The sequence below is a fragment of the Diadema setosum genome, chromosome 21 (assembly GCF_964275005.1).
Source record: "Diadema setosum chromosome 21, eeDiaSeto1, whole genome shotgun sequence".
NCBI classification, from domain to species: domain Eukaryota; kingdom Metazoa; phylum Echinodermata; class Echinoidea; order Diadematoida; family Diadematidae; genus Diadema; species Diadema setosum.
The window spans coordinates 1,148,045-1,171,468 of record NC_092705.1 but is presented as its reverse complement, the minus strand read 5'-3'; the positions used below and the strand labels follow the sequence as shown (position 1 = coordinate 1,171,468).

General features: G+C 36.6%; 1 protein-coding gene across 1 annotated transcript; it reads left to right on the top strand.

Moving 5' to 3' along the window:
- Positions 1-1,162: 1,162 nt before the first annotated feature.
- LOC140244967 (alpha-1,2-mannosyltransferase ALG9-like) lies at positions 1,163-21,034 on the top strand. The gene is made up of 18 exons (XM_072324574.1): positions 1,163-1,329; positions 1,539-1,614; positions 2,240-2,402; positions 3,617-3,751; positions 4,448-4,518; positions 5,367-5,455; positions 6,095-6,168; positions 8,209-8,270; positions 8,663-8,750; positions 11,509-11,614; positions 12,405-12,493; positions 13,936-14,055; positions 14,791-14,862; positions 15,466-15,595; positions 17,595-17,742; positions 18,239-18,368; positions 18,965-19,095; positions 20,574-21,034. The coding sequence occupies exons 2-18, from the start codon at positions 1,562-1,564 to the stop codon at positions 20,752-20,754; spliced, it is 1,842 nt and encodes a 613-aa protein (XP_072180675.1). The 5' UTR covers positions 1,163-1,329; positions 1,539-1,561; the 3' UTR covers positions 20,755-21,034.
- The last annotated feature ends 2,390 nt before the right edge of the window (positions 21,035-23,424 follow it).

Genomic DNA, 23,424 nt, shown 5'->3' with positions numbered 1-23,424 from the left:
TATTTATTCATGTCTCTCATTGTGTTGAATTTGTCTTTTGTTATACCATTGCTATCTTGAAGGCAAGTTGCCAAATGAATCACTACATGTAAAATTTTGCAATTTTTACTTTAGTGCCTAGGAAGACAAAAACGAATGTGTTCACCCATGTTTAAAATGTCTCTGTATTAACCTACCAGGTCGACAGCCAAAGAAATAACTTTTAATGAGGTATTATTATGACACAAACATTTTTATCAAAATCTTCTATGCAAAATATGCCTTTGAAAAAGTGTTTATTTTAATATTTTTATTTTTTTATTTTTTTATTTTTTTTTGCTGAGTGTACGTAAAAGTAGGCCTACACCCAAATTGAAACTGAAACATATTTACAAGTCATAGGTCATGCCATGGTACTAGTCAAATTTATGAAGATGTGTGCAAAATCACCGCTTTTTTTTTTTTTTTTTTTTTGGGGGGGGGATACATTTTTGCATTGGTTGTTTCTATCCCTAACTCACATTTTAGAACTAGTTTAAAGCACTAATGCTGGGTTTTTGTTCCTCTGCAAATTGTAAATAGGCCTAATGCCTTTAAGTGACAAATTTTCGGACTACCGAAAATAATGTAGGCAGGCCTATTACAGGGATTTTTTTTTTGTTTTGTTGTTGATATAATGAACTTTACGAAGCTAATAAGCTCTCGTTGAATGTTCAAAAAACAAAATATATGCTTTTTGGTAATACGGTTGACACTTTAAATAGGGCCTACAGACATAGTTTTGGATGGCACTCATTTAGAAAGAGTTTCACATTTTAAATTCCTTGGTGTAATTGAAGATGAGGAAATTGCATATTAATCATGTTTGTAATATAATTTCACGTAATACAGGCATTATCAATAGACTAAAATTGTGTTTCCCTCAAAAATCATCATTTATGTTATGCTCGTCATTGATATTGCCTTGTCATGCTTGTAATATCAGCCGCCGCGCCGCCTCAGCGCCGCGGTATGTGTTCACACCGAACCTCTTTGGTTCACACCGAAGAGATTTTCACCAGTGACTGGTGGGGAGGAGAAAACCTCTTTGGCTCACACCAACCTCTTTGGTTCGGAACACACCTATGGTACACACCTACACGAGAGTATTGTGTGTGTGTGTGGATCTTGCGCCCAACCCACTGCACTGTACGGCAGTTGTACGCCACGCCACGCGTACAGTACGTTCTCTAATCAACACACACGAAAGCAGTCAGGTGGGACTGAGAAGGAACTTATTGGACACTGCCTGGGCCTGATGACATTTTTGATAGAAGTACTTGAAGTCCAGCTAAACTGAAAGGATTCTTGGTACTCTCCGCTTAAGCTTTTTCTGACTAACAACAAGGCATAAACAGTAATACTTGAAAGCTAACAGGTATTGAATGATCGCCGTAAGTAAGACCATGAGTGATTGTGTGATTAGTGTGAGACTGACGATTCCATCTAAGCTTGTGTGATCACTGAATTGTTTTGTATTTTGATCATCTCTTTTTATGTTTTTTTTTTTTGTTACATAGAAAGCATTCTTGAATCTGCAGCCATGAAGTCAACTAGGATAAGGAATGCTCCACGGAAAGAGGAAAAACCACCAAGGTACGTAACTCGGCTCTCGAGTTGGCTGTCATGACATCCAAAGCATCTGTGTAATGTGGACAAAATATGGGTGCTGCACCACACCTCCATATCACTTTATTAATTATTTTTGAACACACAGTCTTTCTAGGCCTTTATGAAGTGTATCATTTTATTGTTTTTGCAACTGCAATATACATTGTACATGTACTGTTTAGTTTAATAGGCATAGGCCTAAGGAGTTACACCTCCTATGACCTTATCATTACCTTACACAGGGATCTCCTTTTCAAATAGTCCTTGGGGAGTTGTACACTGAGATGCTAGTAGCTGTAAGAACTGAAAGTACTCTCTTTTATTTGTTTATTTGTTTGTTTGTTTTTGTTTGTTTGTTTGTTTGTTTAGGAACTTCTATTCTGAAATTTAAGGACAAAATTATTTTGAGAGCATCATGATTAATCAGCATTAACCATGGGGATGTGATTCTGAACCATATGCTCTACCATCATCCCTTCATGTACACTGTAATCTTTTTTTTTTTCAAGCATGTTTGAATGGTATGTTAATTTCTAAAAAGCTAAATTAAATGATGAAGTCAAAACTTTGCTAGAGAATCATTTCCTGAATATTTGTTTCTCTCTCCAAGGCCACCTGAAGAGGAGGGTGGGGCCAAGAAAATGCCTCCCAACCTGTACTGCTGGACCCCGTCCTCTGGTGCTGCCCTCAAACTTCTCATGGCGGTCAGGTTTTGTGCCGCACTCCTCAGTAACATCTCAGATTGTGACGAGACCTACAACTATTGGGAGCCGGTGGGTTTTACTTAGCTGCTCTTTCTTGGAAAGTGTCCAAATATTCAAAAACCCAGCAGTGTGGAGATTCATGCAATGGGAAGGCTGGCCAGATTCAGATTGTAAGAGAATCTTCATAACAAATTGTCAGTGATTTCTTGCTGTAAGTACACACAGCCAAAGATTCTTGACTGGAGTTGACCATGACTGATGAGTGTATTAAAGCTACGATGCACATATTTGCTGACAGGTGCTATTTATGGTTTTCAAATGTACACCAGTGAGCAGCAAATTAGGTTACCCTTCTCTCATGCTGCCAGGGGTTTGGTTCATGAAATCATCACTAAATCTCAGAATGGCCAAGGTTGCTCATGTAGCTATGAGAGACTTTCAAAGAGAAGTAAAATCCATTGCATGAAGTCTCTCATAAGTGTGTCTTTTGAGCAAAAAGTGTCTCATAAAACTTTCATGAAATGGATCCCAGGTCTTTCAGTATTTCTGGATGTTTGCCATTCGTGTTGTGAAGTTCACTCAGCTTCTATATTCCTTCAAGTTAGTTTTTAAGTTGTTGTTTTGTGCTTGAGATTGAACATAACAATGCAGTCCCCTGTACTCCACTTTCTGCTCATTAAAGTTCAGTGTAGTTTCTTGTTGAGTTTACAATTATTAGTTAACGTTTGAAATGCTTGTCATCACCACATGTTTGTAGTGGAAGTAACTCCAAGTGGAGTAACATTTTAGTGTTTCATCTTTATGATGTGCTGAGTTTGACCCTCACCGTTGTTATTAAAACACACAGACTCTTAACTAGTGAAGCAAAAATTGTTCAGGTATTGGTCAAAATCACTGTACAGAATATGTTATCTTTGTAGGGTAAGGGAAGGTTTCAAAGTGTGAATCAAATTATGTAGGACAAAATGCTTGATGAGAAAGGAAATAAAATTATGTATAATGACAGCATCCCACTGTCACATCATTGTAAGAGTTAGTGTATTTGTTTGGATTTCCCTGGCATTTGGATTTGGTTTTTACCTTTGATAAATGACAGAAGCAGATCTGAAGAACAAACGATACTACTCTGTAGTGGCTCTAAACTTGCTTGGTTGGTGTGTGTGCTTTCTTCTAACCATGTTGATGCAAATTTATGTTTAACTTGATTAAGGTCATGTTAAAGCAAATAAAAAATCACATGAATGTAAACTAGTCTTTATCAATGATGTCTTTGTCATTCACAGACTCACTTTCTCATCTATGGCCGGGGCTTTCAGACGTGGGAATACTCTCCTGTGTATGCCATTCGATCCTATGCCTACATCATGCTCCATGCTATCCCTGGAAAGATTTATTCCTGGATTCTTGATTCCAACAAGGTATGGGATGGGACATGAAGTTCTGACACAAATTTCTTCTACTGCCACTAGCCATATTCTATTAAGGCGAAGTAAAAAAGAAAAAAAAGAAAAAAAAAAAAGAGAGAGAGACATGTTTAGCATCCCCACCTTTTTTCCTTTTGGAGGCCACCTACTTTTGTCTTTTCCTTGTTTTTAATTGGGAAAAAAAACTTTAACAACAAAGACAAACAGAAAAAAAAATGATCCCCCATTTTTTCATTGAGGAAAAGATTGCATTTTATGTTTAGAAAGATTGTATGTATCAATTTATCATAGTCTCTTGCATCAACTTTTCCAATTATGGGGTCCATTAAAAAAAAAAGAAGAAAGAAGAAAAAAGATGCTGATGGCCATCTTTCTTTTGACTGAGAATCAACACTCTGTTATAGATTACTGGTACATTTCTTGTGAGCGTCTATTGTAAGTACATGTATAGTGATTTAGACCCGTGGAATATATTCTTGATTTAAACCAAGTGCCTTGCGGAATGAGGATGGATATGAATTGAATGAACTAGGCAATACACAAAAGGAAAGATAGAGAATTTTTCTGTGACATGAATTGTTTGTGTTAGTGTGTGCCTAGGCATAAGCAAGTAGGAAAATAGATCTGCTAGACTTGCTGATCTTTAATGTTTTTTATACTTTCATTCTATGTTCTTTTTTTTTTTTTTAGATTCTAGTCTTTTACTTCATAAGATGTCTCCTTGGAATGATTTGTGCTGTCAGTGAATTCTATTTTTACAGGTAAGATCTGACACTATTCATCAAAGAGCTTTTAGTTGTAACTCCATTCAGTGTAACATAAAGTTCCTTTTCAAGTAAAGCAGATACACATCTTGAGAAGTTTTTAAAGACCAATTACAAAAAAAAAAAAAAGAATATAAAAGCATTTTCTTTTTGTTTGAATAAGCTAGGTGATCTGAGCACTTACTCTGAAACTTTGTATCGGTTCCAAGCAACAACTGATCCTTCAAAATCACTTTGGTTGTCAGCTATTGAGAACTAACAGGAGAGATCTCAGCTCAGTGTCTCCAGTTGACAATAGTAATGATTGCTTCCTCATCAGCCCCAAAGGTGGAACAAGTGCCATGACATGAAGTGATAGTGAGGATTAGTTACTTTCTTTCATTCCTGTGCATATATGTGTTTGAAGCTTGTTCCTAATCAAATGTTTCACCCTGAGTAGGCCTAGAGTTTTGAGAAAAGAGACATGGAAAGTAGATATTACCATGAAAGTCCTCTTGGTGTCCTGACTGTACACCAAATCTTATCTGACAGTGGTATTTGGGATCGGTGTTCAGTATCTTGATCTCATCAAGTTCAGCAGAAAAATCAAATTCTTTATGGCGAGAGCAGGTGTTTGCCACCCCCTCCTGCATGTCCTCTCAAGAAGGCAATGCTGATTTAATCGCCTCCCAAATATCTGCCATTTCAGCTGTTAGTTTTATGATAATCAAGTTTTTAAAGAAAGGATATTGTTCAAGTGGGGTAATGTCTATTTGTGTATATGAAATGCTGTCTTTTCCTTCATTTCTGAGTCCCACATGTAATTGATAAGTGAACTTTTTTGTGTTATTTGTTTCCCTCCTCAGGGGTGTGTGCAAAAATTTTGGAGGAAGTGTTGGGAGGCTCACACTGTGCTTTCTCATTTTGAGCACAGGAATGTTCATATCAAGTACAGGTAAGATGTTACCAACTTTGTTCTGGAGGCAAGCTATTGATCCAACTCAATTCTTCCTCTTTCCCACTGATATATTGCCAACAAATTAAAAGCAAGCAAACTTGACAAAATGATTTTGATTTTTGCTTGCACAACATCCCAGAAAGATGATACTACAGTGTGAGTTTATTGCTCAAATAGCAGCTGATTTCCGAAGTATTCCTCAATCTTTAAAAGAGCTCTGTGTAGACATGCATTCAGACTTTCTCAGCACACTGCATATATTTGATTATGAATTTTTTTAATGATTTAGATATATTTATCATTCTACTTTAACATTTATTGAACATTTGATGATCATCAGGTAGTTGTGATAGACTTATCACATGGTTTCCTAAGGTAAGTCACTGGGCAAAAGTTTGCTTTGATGTGAGTTGAATTTTGTTTCTCAGTGTTTTCATATTTTTAACTTGTGAAGAGTTTTATTCCAGAGTAATGTGAATTTAACTAACATTTTTTTTTTTTTGTCAGTATGTGTCTTCTTAGCACAGAGAGAAGATAAGATCAGCACAAATGATAGATTTTGTTGAAATGTTACTAGGAGTAAATGAGAAATTGTTGTTTTTTAACAGTTTCAATCCTGCTTTTGCTTTTTTCCAGCCTATCTTCCCAGTACATTTTCCATGTACATGACAATGCTGTCCATGGCTGGCTGGTACTTGAATAATCTACCTGTGAGTATTTCAGAACCATGATAGTTCATTGTCAGCTACTCATTCATCAGACTCACATATGAAGTATTTTCTCATATAATTCTTTGTGTGCATTGTGCTTACTTGTGCCTTGTTCAATATGTTAAGTGTAAAATGCAAATGCACTAGAATACAAGAAAAGATTCAACCTGGTCTGATACTTGCTGCTGTGGTAAAATAAGAAATGAGGTTGGTTTGGAATGTTCATGCTGCATTCACTCTTTGAGGTTTGATACTTGATTTTTTTCATCATTGTCTGGATAATTTGAAACTGAAGAATAAGTTACCTATTTTAAATTCAAGCAGTTGAGTCAATTGAAATAAGAGCAAATCAACAGATATTCATTTTGAAGGTTGTGATTGGAAGTATGGCAACTATGTTTTGAATAGAGTGTCCTTTTAGTATCATGACCAAATTTCAAAGTATCATTCCGATTCCCTTGTTTTGTATGTGAAATTTTGTTCATTACACTTGCTGTGTAAACATTTTTGTCCCCGCCGAACGAGTTCGAGCAGGGGACTATGAAACGGGCTCCGTACGTGTGTGTGTCCGTGTGTCCGTGTGTCCGTCCGTGCGTCAGTGTGTGATCAAAATGTTCAAAATGCTACTCCTTCGCCATTTCTAAACCGATTTTGATTCTGTTTGCTTTATATGATAGCACTACATGGGAGCTTTGAAACTTCTATACAGAATTTCAGTTGTGACCTTTGACCTTGACCTTTGACCTATATTGTACATTTTGCTTCAAAATGCTACTCCTTCGCCATTTCTAACCCGATTTTGATTCCGTTTGCTTTATATGATGGCACTAGGTGAGGGCTTCAAAATTTCTACACAGAATTTTGACCTCGGACTTCTTTGACCTTTGACCTTGATTTTTGACCTATATTGTACATTGCCTACAAAATGCTACTCCTTCGCCATTTCTAACCCGATTTCGATTCCGTTTGCTTTATGTGATGGCACTAGGTGAGGGCTTCAAAACTTCTACACAGAATTTTGACCTTTGACTTCTTTGACCTTTGACCTTGATTTTTGACCTATATTGTTCATTTTGCTACAAAATGCTACTCCTTCGCCATTTCATCGGTTGAGAATGATAAGGGCGTTCAGTTGCCACAAAACCCATAGGCCCGAATTCATGAAGGTGGTACAAACGAAACCATGGTCTAAACCATGGACAAAAACCATGGAGCGCCAAGTGTCAAACAGAATATTTCGTTACGAAATTGGTCATTTCGTCGACATAATGACTGTTTCGTTAACGAAATTATCATTTCGTGGACGAAATGTTCATTTAGTTACAAAATGTTGTCATTTCTTCACAAAATAATCATTTCATCGACGAAATGACTGATTTCATAGCGAAATATCCCATGCGACACTTGGCCTTCCATGGTTTTTGTCCATGGTTTAAACCATGGTTTCATTTGTACCACCTTCGTGAATTCGGGCCATAGTGTTCAAGACCACTTAACGCCCTTCTCATTCTCAACAGACGATTTGTAACCCGATTTCAATTCCGTTTGCTTTAAGTGATGGCACTAGGTGAGGGCTTCAAAACTTCTACACAGAATTTTGACCTTTGACTTCTTTGACCTTTGACCTTGATTTTTTACCTATATTGTACATTGGCTACAAAATGCTACTCCTTCGCCATTTCTAACCCGATTTCGATTCCGTTTGCTTTATGTGATGGCACTTGGTGAGGGCTTCAAAACTTCTACATAGAATTTTGACCTTTGACTTCTTTGACCTTTGACCTTGATCTTTTTACCTATATTGTACATTTTGCTACTAAATGCTACTTCCGGCGGGGACATATATTACGCACCGCGTAATTTCTACTTTTCCTTGTTTCTTTTTTGATCATTCATACAAAATGGTGTCATTGTCTTGATCTTACATATTTACTCTGGCAGAGAAAGTCCAAACTCTCCAGCCACAGTAAGAGTACTGTAAATGTTATCATGGATAACAGTGTAAACGAAGCAGTTTGCTTCAAATCTCTTCAATTTCAGATTGCAATCATCGCTACCGCAATGAGCACTTTCATCAGTTGGCCGTTTGCTGGGGCCATCGGGTAAGTGATTTTATCTGATATTTCTCTGGTGCAAGAAGACTGTAAAGCATTGGTCAACTTAACTGTGATTTTAGTGTTATTTGTGTTTTTGTTTGTTTTTTTTTGGTTTGCTTTTCTTGTAATTTTTTTTTACTTTTAAATGTCAGTACGTAAATCTCTTGTAGTCTCTCTGCAATTAAAAATTGTGATTTTGTCAAGTAGATTACAATGTGGTCATGATTGGATGTACAATTATTTAGCATAGATATTGTTATTGGTAAAAGCATTTTAATGTTAGAAAATCTTCAGTATGGTTGTTCAGTGATTGGTTATGAATATAAATAACATGTTGCATCCAGTTGTGCTACTGACGTGCATATTAGAAAGAATCAATATTATTTTTCTTTTCACAGAATTCCCATAGCAATTGATATTGTTTTGAGGAGAAAGCATGTTGTCTACTTCATTCAATGGTGCGTTGTGGCAGTCATAGCAATTCTTGTAAGTAAAAAACCTTTCTTCTGTTAACCCTCAGGGAATAGAATCTGTTATTAGACAGCAATATACCAAAAAGTGGAAATTTTTGCTCATATCATGCAACCAGGAACAAGTGCAAAAATAAAAGCACAAGAATATATTTGCTTGTTATATGAACCACTACAGTATGTCCCAAAAAAAATTACAACGCAGCCTTCGGCAATGATATCTTTAAAAATAGTGAACGAATCTTAATAAAAATTCAGGGTATGAGACTATAACTCATTGCCGACATCTTATAGAAAACCCCATTCGATTTGCTTCAGTGGTCAAAGAGAAATACGGAATTTTGTAGAGGATATCGGGAATCTCTTCTGTCCAAGTTCTGTCTATTGTTCACACACAAGATCATCGAAATGCTAAACTCGGAAGAATCCGATTCATGACATGCTTTACAACAATCCACATTTCTCTGTGACCACTTAACCAAATTGAATGGGGTTTTCTGCAAAATAGAGCTAAGATGTTATACCTTAAGACTCTGAAGTAGCACGTATACAGGTTGATCATAATAGGTGTTATCAATTCGAAAATCTGATTGTAATTTTTGGGGCGACTTACTGCAGTATGTCCCCCCAAAAATTACAATAAGATTTTCGCATTGATAATGCCCAATATGATTAAATTTTTCAAATGCTACTTCAGGGTCTTGAAATATAACATTTTAGCTCTATTTTGCAGAAATCCCCATTCGATTTTGTTAAGCGGTCACAGAGAAATGTGGATTGTTGTAAAGCATGTCATGAATCAGATTCTTCCGAGTTTAGCATTTCGATGATCTTGTGTGTGAACAATAGACAGAACTTGGACAGAAGAGATTCCCGACATCCTCTACAAAATTCTGTATTTCTCTTTGACCACTGAAGCAAATCGAATGGGGTTTTCTGTAAGATGTGGGCAATGAGTTATAGTTTCATACCCTGAATTTGTATTTAGATTGATTCACTATTTTTAAAGATATCATTGCGGAGGGCCCCGTTGTAATTTTTTTGGGGACATACTGTATTTTGTCTTGATTCTGCAGATTGAAAAGGATGCGAAATTCATCTTAGTTGGCAAAACGTGCAAAATCATTTGCATGAAAATATCTACTTTTATAGTAAGTCAAAAGTTATATGTCAGTATGAGGTTATAGTTTCATTCTAAGGGCATTATAAGTATTATAAATTTAGGGGCATTATAAGGGAAAAGGGCATTATGAATACTCCCCTTTATAGTTATTATTATCATTATTCTCAACTTTTCTCACCATGGAAAATTTCGATTCTCTGCATGTATTAACATATTATGATAGATGAAGACCAACATTGTCAGGAAATAGGCCTCTGAATATTTTAGGCATCTTATGCCTTTGTGTTTGTCTATGGCTGTCAGGGTTAAAAGAATGAGCATGTAGTAACCATGGATTAGTTTAGTCCTGTGTAGTCCTGACTTGCAGCATAAATCATTAGTTATGTTCAGACGACAAGCCCTAACCTCGAGGTTAGGAAACCTCGAGGTTTAGCTCTTGCCCCCTAACTTCGACGTGTGTCCACACGACGAATCTTAACCTCGAGGTTACGAAACCTCGAGGTTACATTCCTTCCCCTTTGAGTGTGTTGATTTTTGTATCCACACGGTGCTTAACTACGAGTGGGGACCCCCCGCGGCTCGTGGTTAGAGTGCTAACCATAAGATTTCTCGTGGCTCTTAACATCGAGCTAACCTCGAGGTTAGCTAACTACAAGTGCGTCTTCACGGTCCCTAACTACAAGCTCAAACCTCGAGGTAAAGGCTTGTCGTCTGAACGTAACTAATGACTTTGCCAAAATGAAAAAAAACAACATCTGGACAGATGTTATATATTCAAAAGTGGTTTGACTTACTTGAAAGTAAATATAAATTTGAGTCATGGGTGGAATAGACCATTTCTGTAGTGTATACAAATTCTATGCATTCTTTACTTGCAAATTTGCTGATGGCTTGCCCTACATGGAAACAATTGATGAACACCAAGTGAAATCCTGCATAAGAAATCTGATAAACCATTTCTGTAATGCAATTTAACTCATGGGCCTGAAATGATCATTTCGTAACGAAATAAATGACAACATTTCGTTGACGAAGTGATCATTTCATTAACAAAATGACTGATTTCGTAACGAAATAGGCCATGCGACACTTGGCGCTCCATACAAATTGTCTATGGTTTAAACCGTGGTTTCACTTGTACCACCTTCGTGAATTTGGGCCATGGTGTTTCTTTTTCCTACAGCCTAATAAACCATTATATTCACCTTCTCCATCTAATTAAGTTTTTAGAGCAGGAAATTCATTTAGTTGTGTGCAAGGTCGGGCAAACCTCCGACAATCTTTGTGGTTGATAAGGGCAACTTTTGTGAACAAAGCATGCTTAGAATTTGAATACATTACTAAAGGGGGGGGGGAGCAGGTAAACTACAATTGTAAATAGCTTGTTTCTAGACAGTAGGAAAAGAAACATCCATGAATACATTACAAAAGCAGTCCATTATGAAGCTATCACTTAGCTGAGTGTTAGATTCACAGGAACTTGATCTATGTACTGAATTGCAGCAATTCATTTGCATGTAAATTTACACATGCTGCTCTGGTGGGTATCTGGATGTGTTGATACATTGTGTATATATGCCTCATACTTTGTTGGTCTGTCAAATGCAAATGTGACAATCTTGTTTTTTAATTTCTTAAATTGATTTCCCAGATTCCCCAGGTCCTGATAGATACGTACATGTATGGAAAGCTGGTCATTGCACCTCTCAATATTGTTTTATACAATGTGTTCAGTGAACATGGTCCAGACTTATATGGTAAGAATGTTCATCTACCTCCTTGTGGTTCTTTTTATCTGTATTATGTGTAGATGTAAAATGTCGTATATCAGGGATATAACCGGATTCATGAGCACTGGATTAAAAAGTGACCAACAGACACATCTATAGATATCATGTGAAATTGGATGTCATTGTTAATGAAACTGCCAACCAGTTAAAAGTGTCTTAATTCCCTCTTGTTGCAATTCTTTCATTGCTAAAGCTCTCCTCCTGGTCCATTGATGACAACATTTCAATGTGCTGTGATTGCAACCTAAGAGAGATAAGATATTGCATTTATTGATTTCATATATTTCATCTGTTGTCACAATGCCGTTAGAAAATAAGAATTTTCTTTCCTATGTGGCATTTAGACATCCATTGGACACAAAACTATCAGGATTTGATAAAATTTCTGAAGAAAATATCAAGCCTGAAAACCAGAAACCTGCTGGACTTCAATTCTTTAACATCCCTACGGGACATACATGTACTACTGGCTGGTGAGAAAACATACACAGTTAAGAGTTACACTATCAATATTGATAGTCAGCATTTCTCCTTAGTTTATTTGCTTTTTTGCTTTTCTTTTCTTTTTTATTTCCACATTGTTTTTTCTAATTCTTCTTAAAGAGATTGAATGAGCTACAAACATTGTAGAAATTTGTCAGGTTGTTTCTTTGTTAACCTTAAAAACAGGATGGGTTCTCCAATGCTTTGAAGTAGCAGTAGAGCAGTCTTTGTTTCTGCTTTATAGTTTTTGCAAAATATTGTCTTGATTTTTCAGGGGTGGAGTCCTGGACGTTTTATTTCTTGAATGGGTTTCTCAATTTCAACATCGTCTTCCCGCTTGCCCTTATAGCACTTCCACTAGCAGTGAGTATGATTATCACATATCATGTAATACTTTTACTCACCTTAGTCAATGTTTCTATACGTGAAGAATATATTTTGAATTTTAATGAATATGAAAATGAATGGAGTTGCAGTGTGGACAAATTAGAATGTTTCTATACATGAAGAATATATTTTGAATTTTTCATGAATATGAAAATGAGTGGAGTTGTGATGTAACCAAATTAGAAAGTCTCTGCAATCAAACATTATTTCGTGGAAAATTTACTCATAAAACCAAGTGTTAAAGGAAAAATGTGATGAATAAAGTTAAACAATTTAGAAGACATGGAATATTTTGGCGTGTCCCACTTGTACATGCAAGTCTATTGTGTACATTGTTACTTTGTTCTTCTCTTACCCATTGAGGATGAGTCCCGAATATAATCGGGCAAGTGTATATGGTTAACGTGTGTTGTAGCAAAAATCAGCTCATCCTAAATTAGTTAAATACACTTGGATGTACTTTTTGGTTGATTTTGGTTTCATCAGGTTGGGAGAGAGAAAGAAGATTTTCTAACCTCGTAGCCTTTAGGTTGACTCTCTTCAAACCCAGACAGCCTGGAAGGCAGACCCAAGATTGAGATATGTCTCTTTCTGTCTGTGATCTAAATATATTGCATCTTTATTTACTCATGGATTTAATCTGTTTTAATGATTATAAAAGGGTTTGAAAGTGACCAACAGCCTTGTGATCATGCAATCATGAAGATCACTTTAATCTTTTGTGCAGCATTGAAACAAACTGAATTTACCCAGCCAAGAGGATAAGAAAGTCATAAAGAAGTCTTGTCTCATGAGAAGAAGTAAAATGAATGATCTCTGATGCTATTTTGCAGTCACATTCATTGACACAGCCAGGGCTACCAGCATCCTTACATCAAACTCATCAAAGTTTCTATGAGCAATCATGAAGACATTTGTGTTTCACGAGCCTCTCAGTGGGTAAAGATAGTTCCCAAATCGGGGAGATTTTTATATTTCTCCTGTCACAGTGTCAGGACATGAAGGGATGATGTCTTGGTTTTCAGGAAGCTCCTGCAGGATGAGGGAGTCTCAGCAGCTGTGAGGGGGCATTTCATGAAGCAGCTTGGTCGGATATTTTTCTGACAAACTGTTACAAGCTACTGAAATTCTTGCATGTGATTGGCTGAGAGCAAATTTGTCCGACAACTTTGTTGGACAAAATGCTTCATGAAATGCCTCCCAGGATACATCTCCTCTTGTGTGTTTGTGATTTTGTTGATTAATTGATTGATGGATTGATCAATGGATTGATTGATTGATTGATTGATTGATTGATTGATTGATTGATTGATTGATAATTTGTAGATGTTTGTAAACTGGGTGTCAAACAGCAGTGTTGTTGAGTGATTGAATGATAAATTGTTTGTATACACGTTTGTTTGTTTGTTTGTTTGTAGATGTTTGTAAACTGGGTGTCAAACAGCAGTGTGGTAGGCAACAAGAAAGCCGTCCCACTCTGGCTCACCATGTCATCCTTCTACATCTGGTGTCTCATCTTCTTCACCAGACCTCACAAGGTGAGTGAACTCATGACCTCTTTGAAAGTTTCCCCCCTACAGGTCAAAGGTTAGAGGTCATATTGTCATTATTATGATCTTCATTTACTTGTAGACTGTTGAGATTGTTTGCCTGCTCTCTTGAGTTAAATTCAGTAAATTGGCAGTCAATGAGAAACTACAGAGAATTTGGATTGGCAGTACTGCCACATAATGAGAGTATTACTGTTTATGATGATGATGATAATTTGACTTAGAAAACAAGTGCATGTCTACCATCTAAAAGTTATGTCATGCAAACTCTGCCATTTATGTCAAAGTGGGAGATTCACTTGCAATTGTTTAAATTTTGCACATTATTTTAACTCAAGGGAAAGTATCAGTAAAACAAGGTTGGAAGTTCTGGTTCTTTAGAGTCTGTGCTGTGATTTTCCCTATCGGCAATGCTTGATAGCACTTCTTCTGCAAAGTGGCCCTCAATGAAACCAAAAATTAAGGAATTACAATATATGATTATCTACAGTATGAATTTATTACCTTCAGAGCTAATCCAGCTGAATCCACTATATGCAATATAGAGTTAGATGTATGCACAATATTTTGATTTCTGGCACATCTCTATTCAAAAGCTATTGGCAAAATACATATCTGGTACTTATACTAACAATGAGACATGCCTTTGACGAGGTTTTATGGTGTCTCATGGTGTCTCATGATATCTTATAATGTCTCATGATGTCTGTCTGTGTTTGGCAGGAGGAGAGGTTCCTCTTCCCGGTCTATCCTCTCATCTGCCTGGGAGGGGGCGTGGCAGTCTCAGCTGGACAGGTGGGTTACATGTACCTCCTGTCTTCTCTCACTGTAGAATACTAGTACAATTGTTATATCCACCGTGTCATCCAATGTACCAGTACATGCTGGCTACATTATTGGCATGAGTGCACAGATGGTATCTCATGACTTATATGCTTTTCTTCAGCTAGTAGACCATTTCTGGAATGTATTCAAATTCTGTGCTTGCTTCGTTCACAGAATATTGCCTACATTGTACATTTGTAAACAACCACAAAGTTTGCTAAATTTTTGTATACACTGCAGATTTTAGGGTAGACTGAAGATTGGTTTGTTTGCTAATGATAAGTGTCTGCTGTAAAGATTTTGTGTTAACTGTGATAATTTTAATGAACTCTGGAAATTTTAGTGTAGACTTTAAGGATCATAGTGTTGCTTGTGAAGACTTTGTGTACACTGAAGGATCTGAGTTTCTGCTACAAAAATGTATTTGAACACTGTAAAAAGTTTTACCATAAACTTTGATGCTTTTATAGTAGACACATAGACACTGTTGTTCAGTCATGCACTGCCCCATCTGTGGGTAACACTGGAATCACACTCAAACCCAGCCTGATTCTACCACCACCTGTCTTGCAGAAATTATACCACCGGATCTTCACACCCCATCTCTCCCAGCATTACACCTACTCCTCCAACCATCTGGCTTTGGCTTTCTCCTTCCTATTTGGCACACTCTCCCTCTTGCGATCCGGAATGCTCTTCTATGGTAATACTTTGAATCATCCTCCAGTTCAGCAAGTGTCCATAGAGTCGTTGATCTTAGATAGTTACAGATAATTACAAATGGGTAATTACAGATGGGTAATTACAGATGGATGTAATATGAATTGCCCTGCCATCATATTGAGATTTGATTAGTTGTTGCAACTGATTAACAAATTGCCCTACATCGATGTAAATAAGCACTGAATTGTTTTGAATAAGCATTGAAGTGTTTTAGTAGTAGCCATGACAACAATCGTGGGCATACATACTCGAGCAGGATTCGAACCTACGACCTCCTGATCACTGGACAGTATGTACGCCCATGATTGTTGTCATGGCTACTACTAAAACACTGCTCAATTCAGTGCTTATTTACGTGGATGTAGGGCAATTTGTCAATCAGTTGCAGTGAAAAATCTCGAATTTCATGAATTTGAATAATTACGGAGTACCCGCTGCATACTATAAGGATTAGAACCAACACTTGCTGTCAGGCGAAAGCTCGGTGGTCTAGTGAAGATGACGCCTGTCCAGTGATCAGGAGGTCGTGAGTTCGAATCCTGCTCGAGTATGTATGCCTATGATTGTTGTCATGGCTACTACTAAAACACTGATCAATTCAGTGCTTATTTATGTTGATGTAGGGCAATTTGTCAATCAGTTGCAATGAAAATATCTCGACAGAAGAATTTCATGAATTTGAATTGATTAGTTGTGTTGGCCACTTTCTTTTCATGTCATTACCTCCTTACAACTAAAATATCTATAACAAAGTCAATATTCTACATGTACTATATTACTTCTTCAGAGCAGACAAATTTATTTCATCACACATATTTTGTTTTAGGTCGTTTGTGTCTCGCACATTTTAAGTTGAAATGCTAGAAGCCACACTGAATGAGAGAATTATTTCTTAGTTTGTCACATTTACATACACTGACTATGATTACGCGGTTGTGTAACAGATATCAAGCTGTTCAGATATTTCTGAACACGTTATGAAGCATATTGTTTTATTTATTTGAGGCTTCTTTCTCTTTGCAAATTGGATTATAATAGAAGAAATATCACAAGAATGTTGTGCTGGTCACAAACATAACCATAGCAAACCTGCCACATGGGATGAACAGTAGTTTAGCAAAGTAATCCTTTTGCACGCATCCAATTGATTGTATTTTTCCAAGGCTATTTCAAAAGTGTTTGACTAATCATCATCCTCCCCCCCCCCCCAAAAAAAAGAGTACAAACAAACACAAAAAATGGTAATTTGTCAGTAATGAGAGCAAGATAGCCCAGCCAGATGGAATTAAAGCCAAAGTTCCCCTGGAATGTCTTAGTTACACATTGGAGATGAAGAAGAGTGGTATAATATGCCATATATTTTGCGAGTCTAGATTTTCGTGAATTTGGACTTCCTGACGATTTTGCGAGTGGTTCAATTCGCAACCATAGAATACAGCACTGAACAGAGAAATGTATACGTGCACGTCATGTTCACATCGGGATCAATATTTTCGGAGTCAATATTTTCGTGTGTCTTTAAATTCGCGAATAGCACCTGACTAGCAAAATTTGTGACACTAGGGTTTCTGGGACAAACACTGTACTAGGGCTTTCTGTAGCTCAGTCAGTAGAGCACTGGGCTAGCAATCCGGAGGTCCTCGGGTTCAAATCTGAATGGAATCCCATTTTCTTTGCTCATTTTTCCACGAATAATATAAAAAAGTTGCAAAATATTTGGCATATACAGTACATGACTCCAAGTCACTGCCAGTTAATTTCATACTGTGTGTGCTAATTGGCACATAATATTTACCAGCAGATGTACAAGTGCCAACCAGAGAACAAAATACCGGTAATGGGAAGAGGGAAGGTGTATATAAGAATTACTAGTCAAATGAATACAGGTGTAAACCAAAGGCAGTGAAGTATTGATCAGATTTGAGTGTGAGCTTGGCATCAAAGGCACAATCTGATAGCAGCCTATTTCTTCCATTCAGCCTACCACGCCCCCTTGGACCTGTACCCCCAGCTAGGAGCCATTGCTGGTAGTCCAGAGATTCACACACTCTCATCAGATAAAGTAGTCAATGTGTGTGTCGGCAAGGAGTGGTATCGGTTTCCTAGCAGCTTCTTCCTACCAGACAAGTGAGTTTTTTCCTCTTCTCTAAGATTTTCTCATTTCAGAGCAAATAAAATCATCTCCAATTATTGAAAAAACTTGTCCAAAATTGAAAATATTAGAGTAATTGTAAAGGCAATTAATTTTGCATAGATTGAATCCATAAGGTTGAAAAGGAAAAAGAGATTGGCCCTAGCATACATGATGTTGATCTTTCAGGTCAGTCTATATTCATTCAGACCAGAGTTAAACTGAATACTTAGAAATTAATTCTGGTTTGTGACAAAATGTCATCTTTATTATGTTTCATTATTAACATTCGCAAAAGTAACAATTTCTATTGCAGTGTCAATTCAGTTGCAATCAATTTTTCATAGATTTGTGACAATTTAGTTATTTCAGTGTTTGTGTGAAGAAATTTTCATTCTGAAATGATTCTGTCAAAACTTTACATAATTGAATTCTCTCAAAACTTACGTTTTGTCTATCTTTGTCTCATTGACCGATATTTCTTGTTTTTAGTTGGAGATTACAGTTTATCGAGTCAGAGTTTAGAGGTCAGCTTCCCAAACCATACAGCCTCGGGCCAGACGCTACGGTCATCATCCCCAGTGATATGAATGATCTTAACAAGGAAGAAACATCCAGATATGTGAGTCACATTCTTCAACGACATCTAGAAAACATTGTACAATTTAGGCAGACTGAATGCCGAGACATAATTGTTCACTACCTGTTTCATGGCATGTGGTTAAAAAATGTATTTCCTGTAATTTATAGAGAACATTCATTTTTTGATTGCAGATCTTTTCATGTGTGTTGAAAAAATCCTCGATCTGTATTGACCACTGATTTAGCAAACTTCCTGTAAACCCCTACCATTTTCCAAAAACAAAACGAAATACAAATCTTTGTTACTACATAATATCGATACCCATATACAGTGATTGGTTAATCATCATTTCAAACAACTTATTTGGTTTTCTTTTACCTTAAGATGCATTATCATCATCATTATGTTGTTGGATTGTCATGAGTGTGATTCTTCTGCGCAAGTACCCAAATAGATTAGATTGAATTGGATCGAGGTTGAAATTATCAATGATCTGAAGTTGCTGTGCTTGCCCAATGTCTGCTATGGAAAAGAATTTCTGTTCTACCTGTAAACAGACATCATTGTCCTCCACATTTGTTGCATGATATTCTTCTTTCATCAAAGTGTGGATTCATGCTTCTCATCTTTCCTAGATTGATATTTCCAAGTGCCATTACCTCATCGATTTGGATCTTCCAAACGAATCGCCACGGGAACCACGTTACTCCAACCGTACCGATGAATGGCAGATCATCGCTAACCAGGGCTTTCTGGATGCTTCGATGTAAGTTTCTCATCAGTCCTTGTGGCAATGAAAATTCTACACTGTCACAAGACTGGAGTAAAAAGTTGTTGTTGTTTTTTTTTTTTTTTGTCTGTATATTTTCAAGACAAACATTGGAACACAATTTCACTTAAAGATATTGCTATTGAATGAGGGCAAAAATTACTCTGTCAATCTTTTTTGTGTAGATAATAGATGGTGTTTGATTGTGCTGTATTTTACTCAAGAGTAAGTGAAATGTTGGTAGAACTTAATTCCGACGATATTGTGACCACATCAAGTTAATTGTCATGGATTTGTCTCTTTTTTTCTTCTCTCTCTCTCTGTTTGGTTTGGTTTAGTTCAGTAGATATATTGTCAAGTTTTTGAATTCTTTTGTAATAGTGTGAGCGCTTTAAATCTATTTTGACAAGGTGCTATAAATACTGGTTGTCATGTCATGTTGGTGCTTTCTGACTTATGAGGGCAGTATTGCATATTACTGTAAGCATTTACACCTTCCTGCTGGTATGGTTTTAAAGGAATGTTTTGTCATATCCTACAAACAGTGTAATGATGCTTACAATGAATGAATTCCTGATAATGTCTGAGCCTTTGAATGTTTCTAAAAGAGATATAATTATGGTGCTATACAAATGCTGTGGATCATCATCATCATAATGTATGCAATAAAGTGAACTTAACATGAGTCAAAGTCTTTGGAATTGGAGAAAATGTTCAAGTTAAAATTAATGATAATCGCATCTCAGGTGGGTCAGTTTTTAAAACGTATTTTATATTTTTATTAATTTGGAGTACTGTAAAAGCTATTATTTCTGCAAGGAATTAATTTTTGTGAATCATTGTGGGAATGCATATTTAACAAGTGAAAATATGAATGGACAGGCATTAGTGAGCTTATGATAGCTGCGGTTTCAAATTGCAAAAAACAACATCTCTTGAAAATGTCTTTGATCTCCTTATTTGCGAAAATATCCGTACACAAAAATGACAGCTTGTACAGTAGCTGTTACTGAAGACATTCCTTTTGGATGTTGCTGTTACCTAATCATATTCTTTTTCCATGAATTGTACACCGTTACCCTTGTGTTATATTAATTAGGTAGGGGAAAAATACCATGTACCACCAAAAGAAAAGGAAGCTTAACTCCAACTCACACAGTGACTTGATTTTTACTTTGGCTCTGACTCTGTTTAAGGGAATGCTTTCTTCTTTGTAATACATAAATGCATGGGGGAAAATTAAGGACTTTCATCTGGCTTCCAGTCAATGGATGTTCGGCTCACCTGCGTAAAGTTTTATATACAGCTGTGGATGTAGTAAATTCAATAGTTAACAGTTTTTACATACACTGTATTTTTCCACCTGCATGGGTGCATATACTGATTGATGATTGCAGGTGAATTGAAAACTGTGTATGTTTGAGAAGCAAGTCACAAACTAATCTACTTTCTCTTGCTGTGTTGTTACACTCCAGCAGCTCATACAAATTTTGCAGAGCATTCTACATCCCGCTGTGCACGCGTCGTTACACCTACTTCCGAGGTTACAACATCTTGAAGACGAAGAGGAGGAAACTTGTACCGAAGCCGGGCCAGAAAAAGAAAAAGATGATACAGCCGAAGAAAGCAAAAACGGAAGATGATGATGAACTATGATGCAGTCATTTCCCTGTTGTTTATGAGAAATAGAAATCAATATTTTTGTCATGATATGTGATTCTTGTATAAAAGATTAACAGGGTTAGGTGGGATAGAATCCCAAATTTGAGGATTTGGAAGGCCAAAGTTTGGCATGTTGTCAATCAGGGCCTGAAATCTAGAAAACTTGCAATCTGTCAACAGTTATAAATGTCACAAATGTTACAAATGTTACAAATGTTACAAATGTTACAATCGTGAACAACCACAACCAGTCGTGTGTGTATATTTATGTTTTATGACAACTTTTTCTACATATCGAGGTTGTGGAATGTTGGTCTTTTGTTTCTGGTTTTTCTTTGATTTTCTTGTTTTGGTTTTTATCATCACGTGCTTTTCGCAAAGCCATAATCCTTGTCGGGGATGTCTAGGCTTGTGACAAGGCTCTTTGCATTGTTGTGAGGTTGCTGCATGTCACATACATACACATTCACACTTACACATACACACGCTGCCAGATTTAGCCAAGTCTTGGGCAGTATGTCCACTATGTCCAATTGGTTTTTGATAACTACACTATATTTTCAGCTATCAGGGGGCCCTATCAATGCATTTTGATATCATTGTTATTGAAAAGCAAAGCAAAAGTTACTCTACCTACTCGCTTCTCTTTGAATGAATGGATACTCAATCAATATGCCATTTTTGTCTTTGGACTACATAGCATCTAGATATCATCTGGCTGTACTTATGAGACAAATGTTGAATGGCACTTTAAAGTATGCATTGTGTTACAATGTGTGTGCGCTGTTCTTGCCTATGTTGCCATGGAAAACTTAAAGGGGAATTCATCTTTGGCAAATTATGTGATGTTAATTGAATTTTACCATACTCTTCATTTGCCTTGAAAAGAAAACATCACAAATGTCCATTTCTCTTGAGAAATTTATTTTGCTCATCATATTCTACAAATCTCCCAAAGATCAGTTCTTCTGTACAGATTCAATTTAATTAAGCTTTTCATCTGTTTCAAGGCAAATATGAAGAACTTTTTATTGAATAGAATCAAATTCTAGAGACCCAAAAAACTTCATAGACAGTCCTTGATCAGGCATACCCTAGGTATTAGATATTAACTCTTAACATTGAAATTGTTCAAACTTTCTTGTTGGACCTCTTTTCAGATGTTTTACTTCCCTTAGAACCCATTCTATGCTACTGTATCAATCCATCACTTCTGTCACTTGAAAAGAATTGAAAAAACCTCCACATTGGGGACTATTCTCCTCTTGAGAAAGCATTGTGCTTATGAAAAAGTGTTGAATGATATTTGGAGCTTTTCCCCAGTTCTATCAAGACTCCTATGACCTTACATATCCCAATACATGTTTCATGAGCTGTGAATGGAATGAAAATATCCTCTTCCCATAGATGACATACTTTCTTGTCACACAGCAACTTGTAGCTTTTTACTGCACCAATAATTGCTGGAATTACTGGAAAAAAAAATAATTGTGTCTTGCGAAATGACAGTTGCATCAATCATGTATGATGGTCTGGTCAGGACTTGTTGATCTGATTACAGTATCGGGCACTGAGAGTCATCATTTGTACTGCTTGCATTACAATCCATATGCTTATTGTGTTCACTGCCCTCTATACATCTTACATGTACAATGAAACCTTGTAATACATAATATATATGGCACATATTATGACAAACCCTCTCATAATAAGGCGATTTTGCATGTCCCAACTCTTTGTATGTGTATTTCTTTGTTTCTGTACCCTCATTTAGTGACAAATCTGATATAAAAAGGTACATCTTTGTAATTGTCATGGTTTATAGGTCCTCGTAACGAGGTTCCCCTATATCTTTGTTTGTTCAACGTCTGGAAAATCATGGTTACAGTAATTCTGGTGTTCTGTGATTCTATCAGTTTTGATAAGATTTTGTAAAAATCCAAATGCCCTGCAAACAAATAAATACACACACTACTACAGCCTTGCCTTCCATTGTACTAATCTGTGTCTGTGTCTGGGGCTTCCCCTTCAGTCAGCTCATCTTTCTGGTATCCTCGCATTACACTCTCTATCAGTACAGTGGAACCTCATTAAATAAGCTCGAAGATAGCGAGATAGCTCATACGTTATTTTGCATACGGTATGTCTTTATTCTTGTTGTATTCTTTTGTTTTCATTCCTGATGCAACAAGATATTGGTACCAATATACCAAGGATATTGATGTGGTCCCAAACAGCTTCTTGTGAGGTTCCGCAGTGTACCTTATCTCTGGTGACAGTTTTTGTGTATCTGGTTGCTCTGCCTCTATTCTTAAGTTTTGTTCTTTCAATCCCGCTTTTTCTATGTGTTTCTGTCTCACACACACACACAAAACACACACACACACACATGTACAAATATTTTACTGTTTCATTCTGACTCTCACAATTTTAAAATTGCCTCATAACTTTGAGTTTGTTTGGCTTTTGTCTTAGAACATAACTGAGCTCAAAATCACATACATGTACAATGTAGATAGCCGAGGAAGGGTAGAGCTCTGAATTTCATAATGTTAACCTCCATAATTCTTTCCAGGGATTTCCCTGACATGCACTCACCACTATGAAGGTCAGTGAACCGATATTGATGGCCACATTCATACATGTACATAATGATAGATTTTA

Coding starts and splice junctions, on each gene's coding strand:
- LOC140244967 (XM_072324574.1), top strand. CDS start 1,562: ATGAAGTCAACTAGGATAAGGAATGCTCCACGGAAAGAGGAAAAACCA. Junction 12,494..13,935: donor TTATAGCACTTCCACTAGCA/GTGAGTATGATT, acceptor GTTTGTTTGTAG/ATGTTTGTAAACTGGGTGTC. Junction 15,596..17,594: donor ATCCGGAATGCTCTTCTATG/GTAATACTTTGA, acceptor TCTTCCATTCAG/CCTACCACGCCCCCTTGGAC.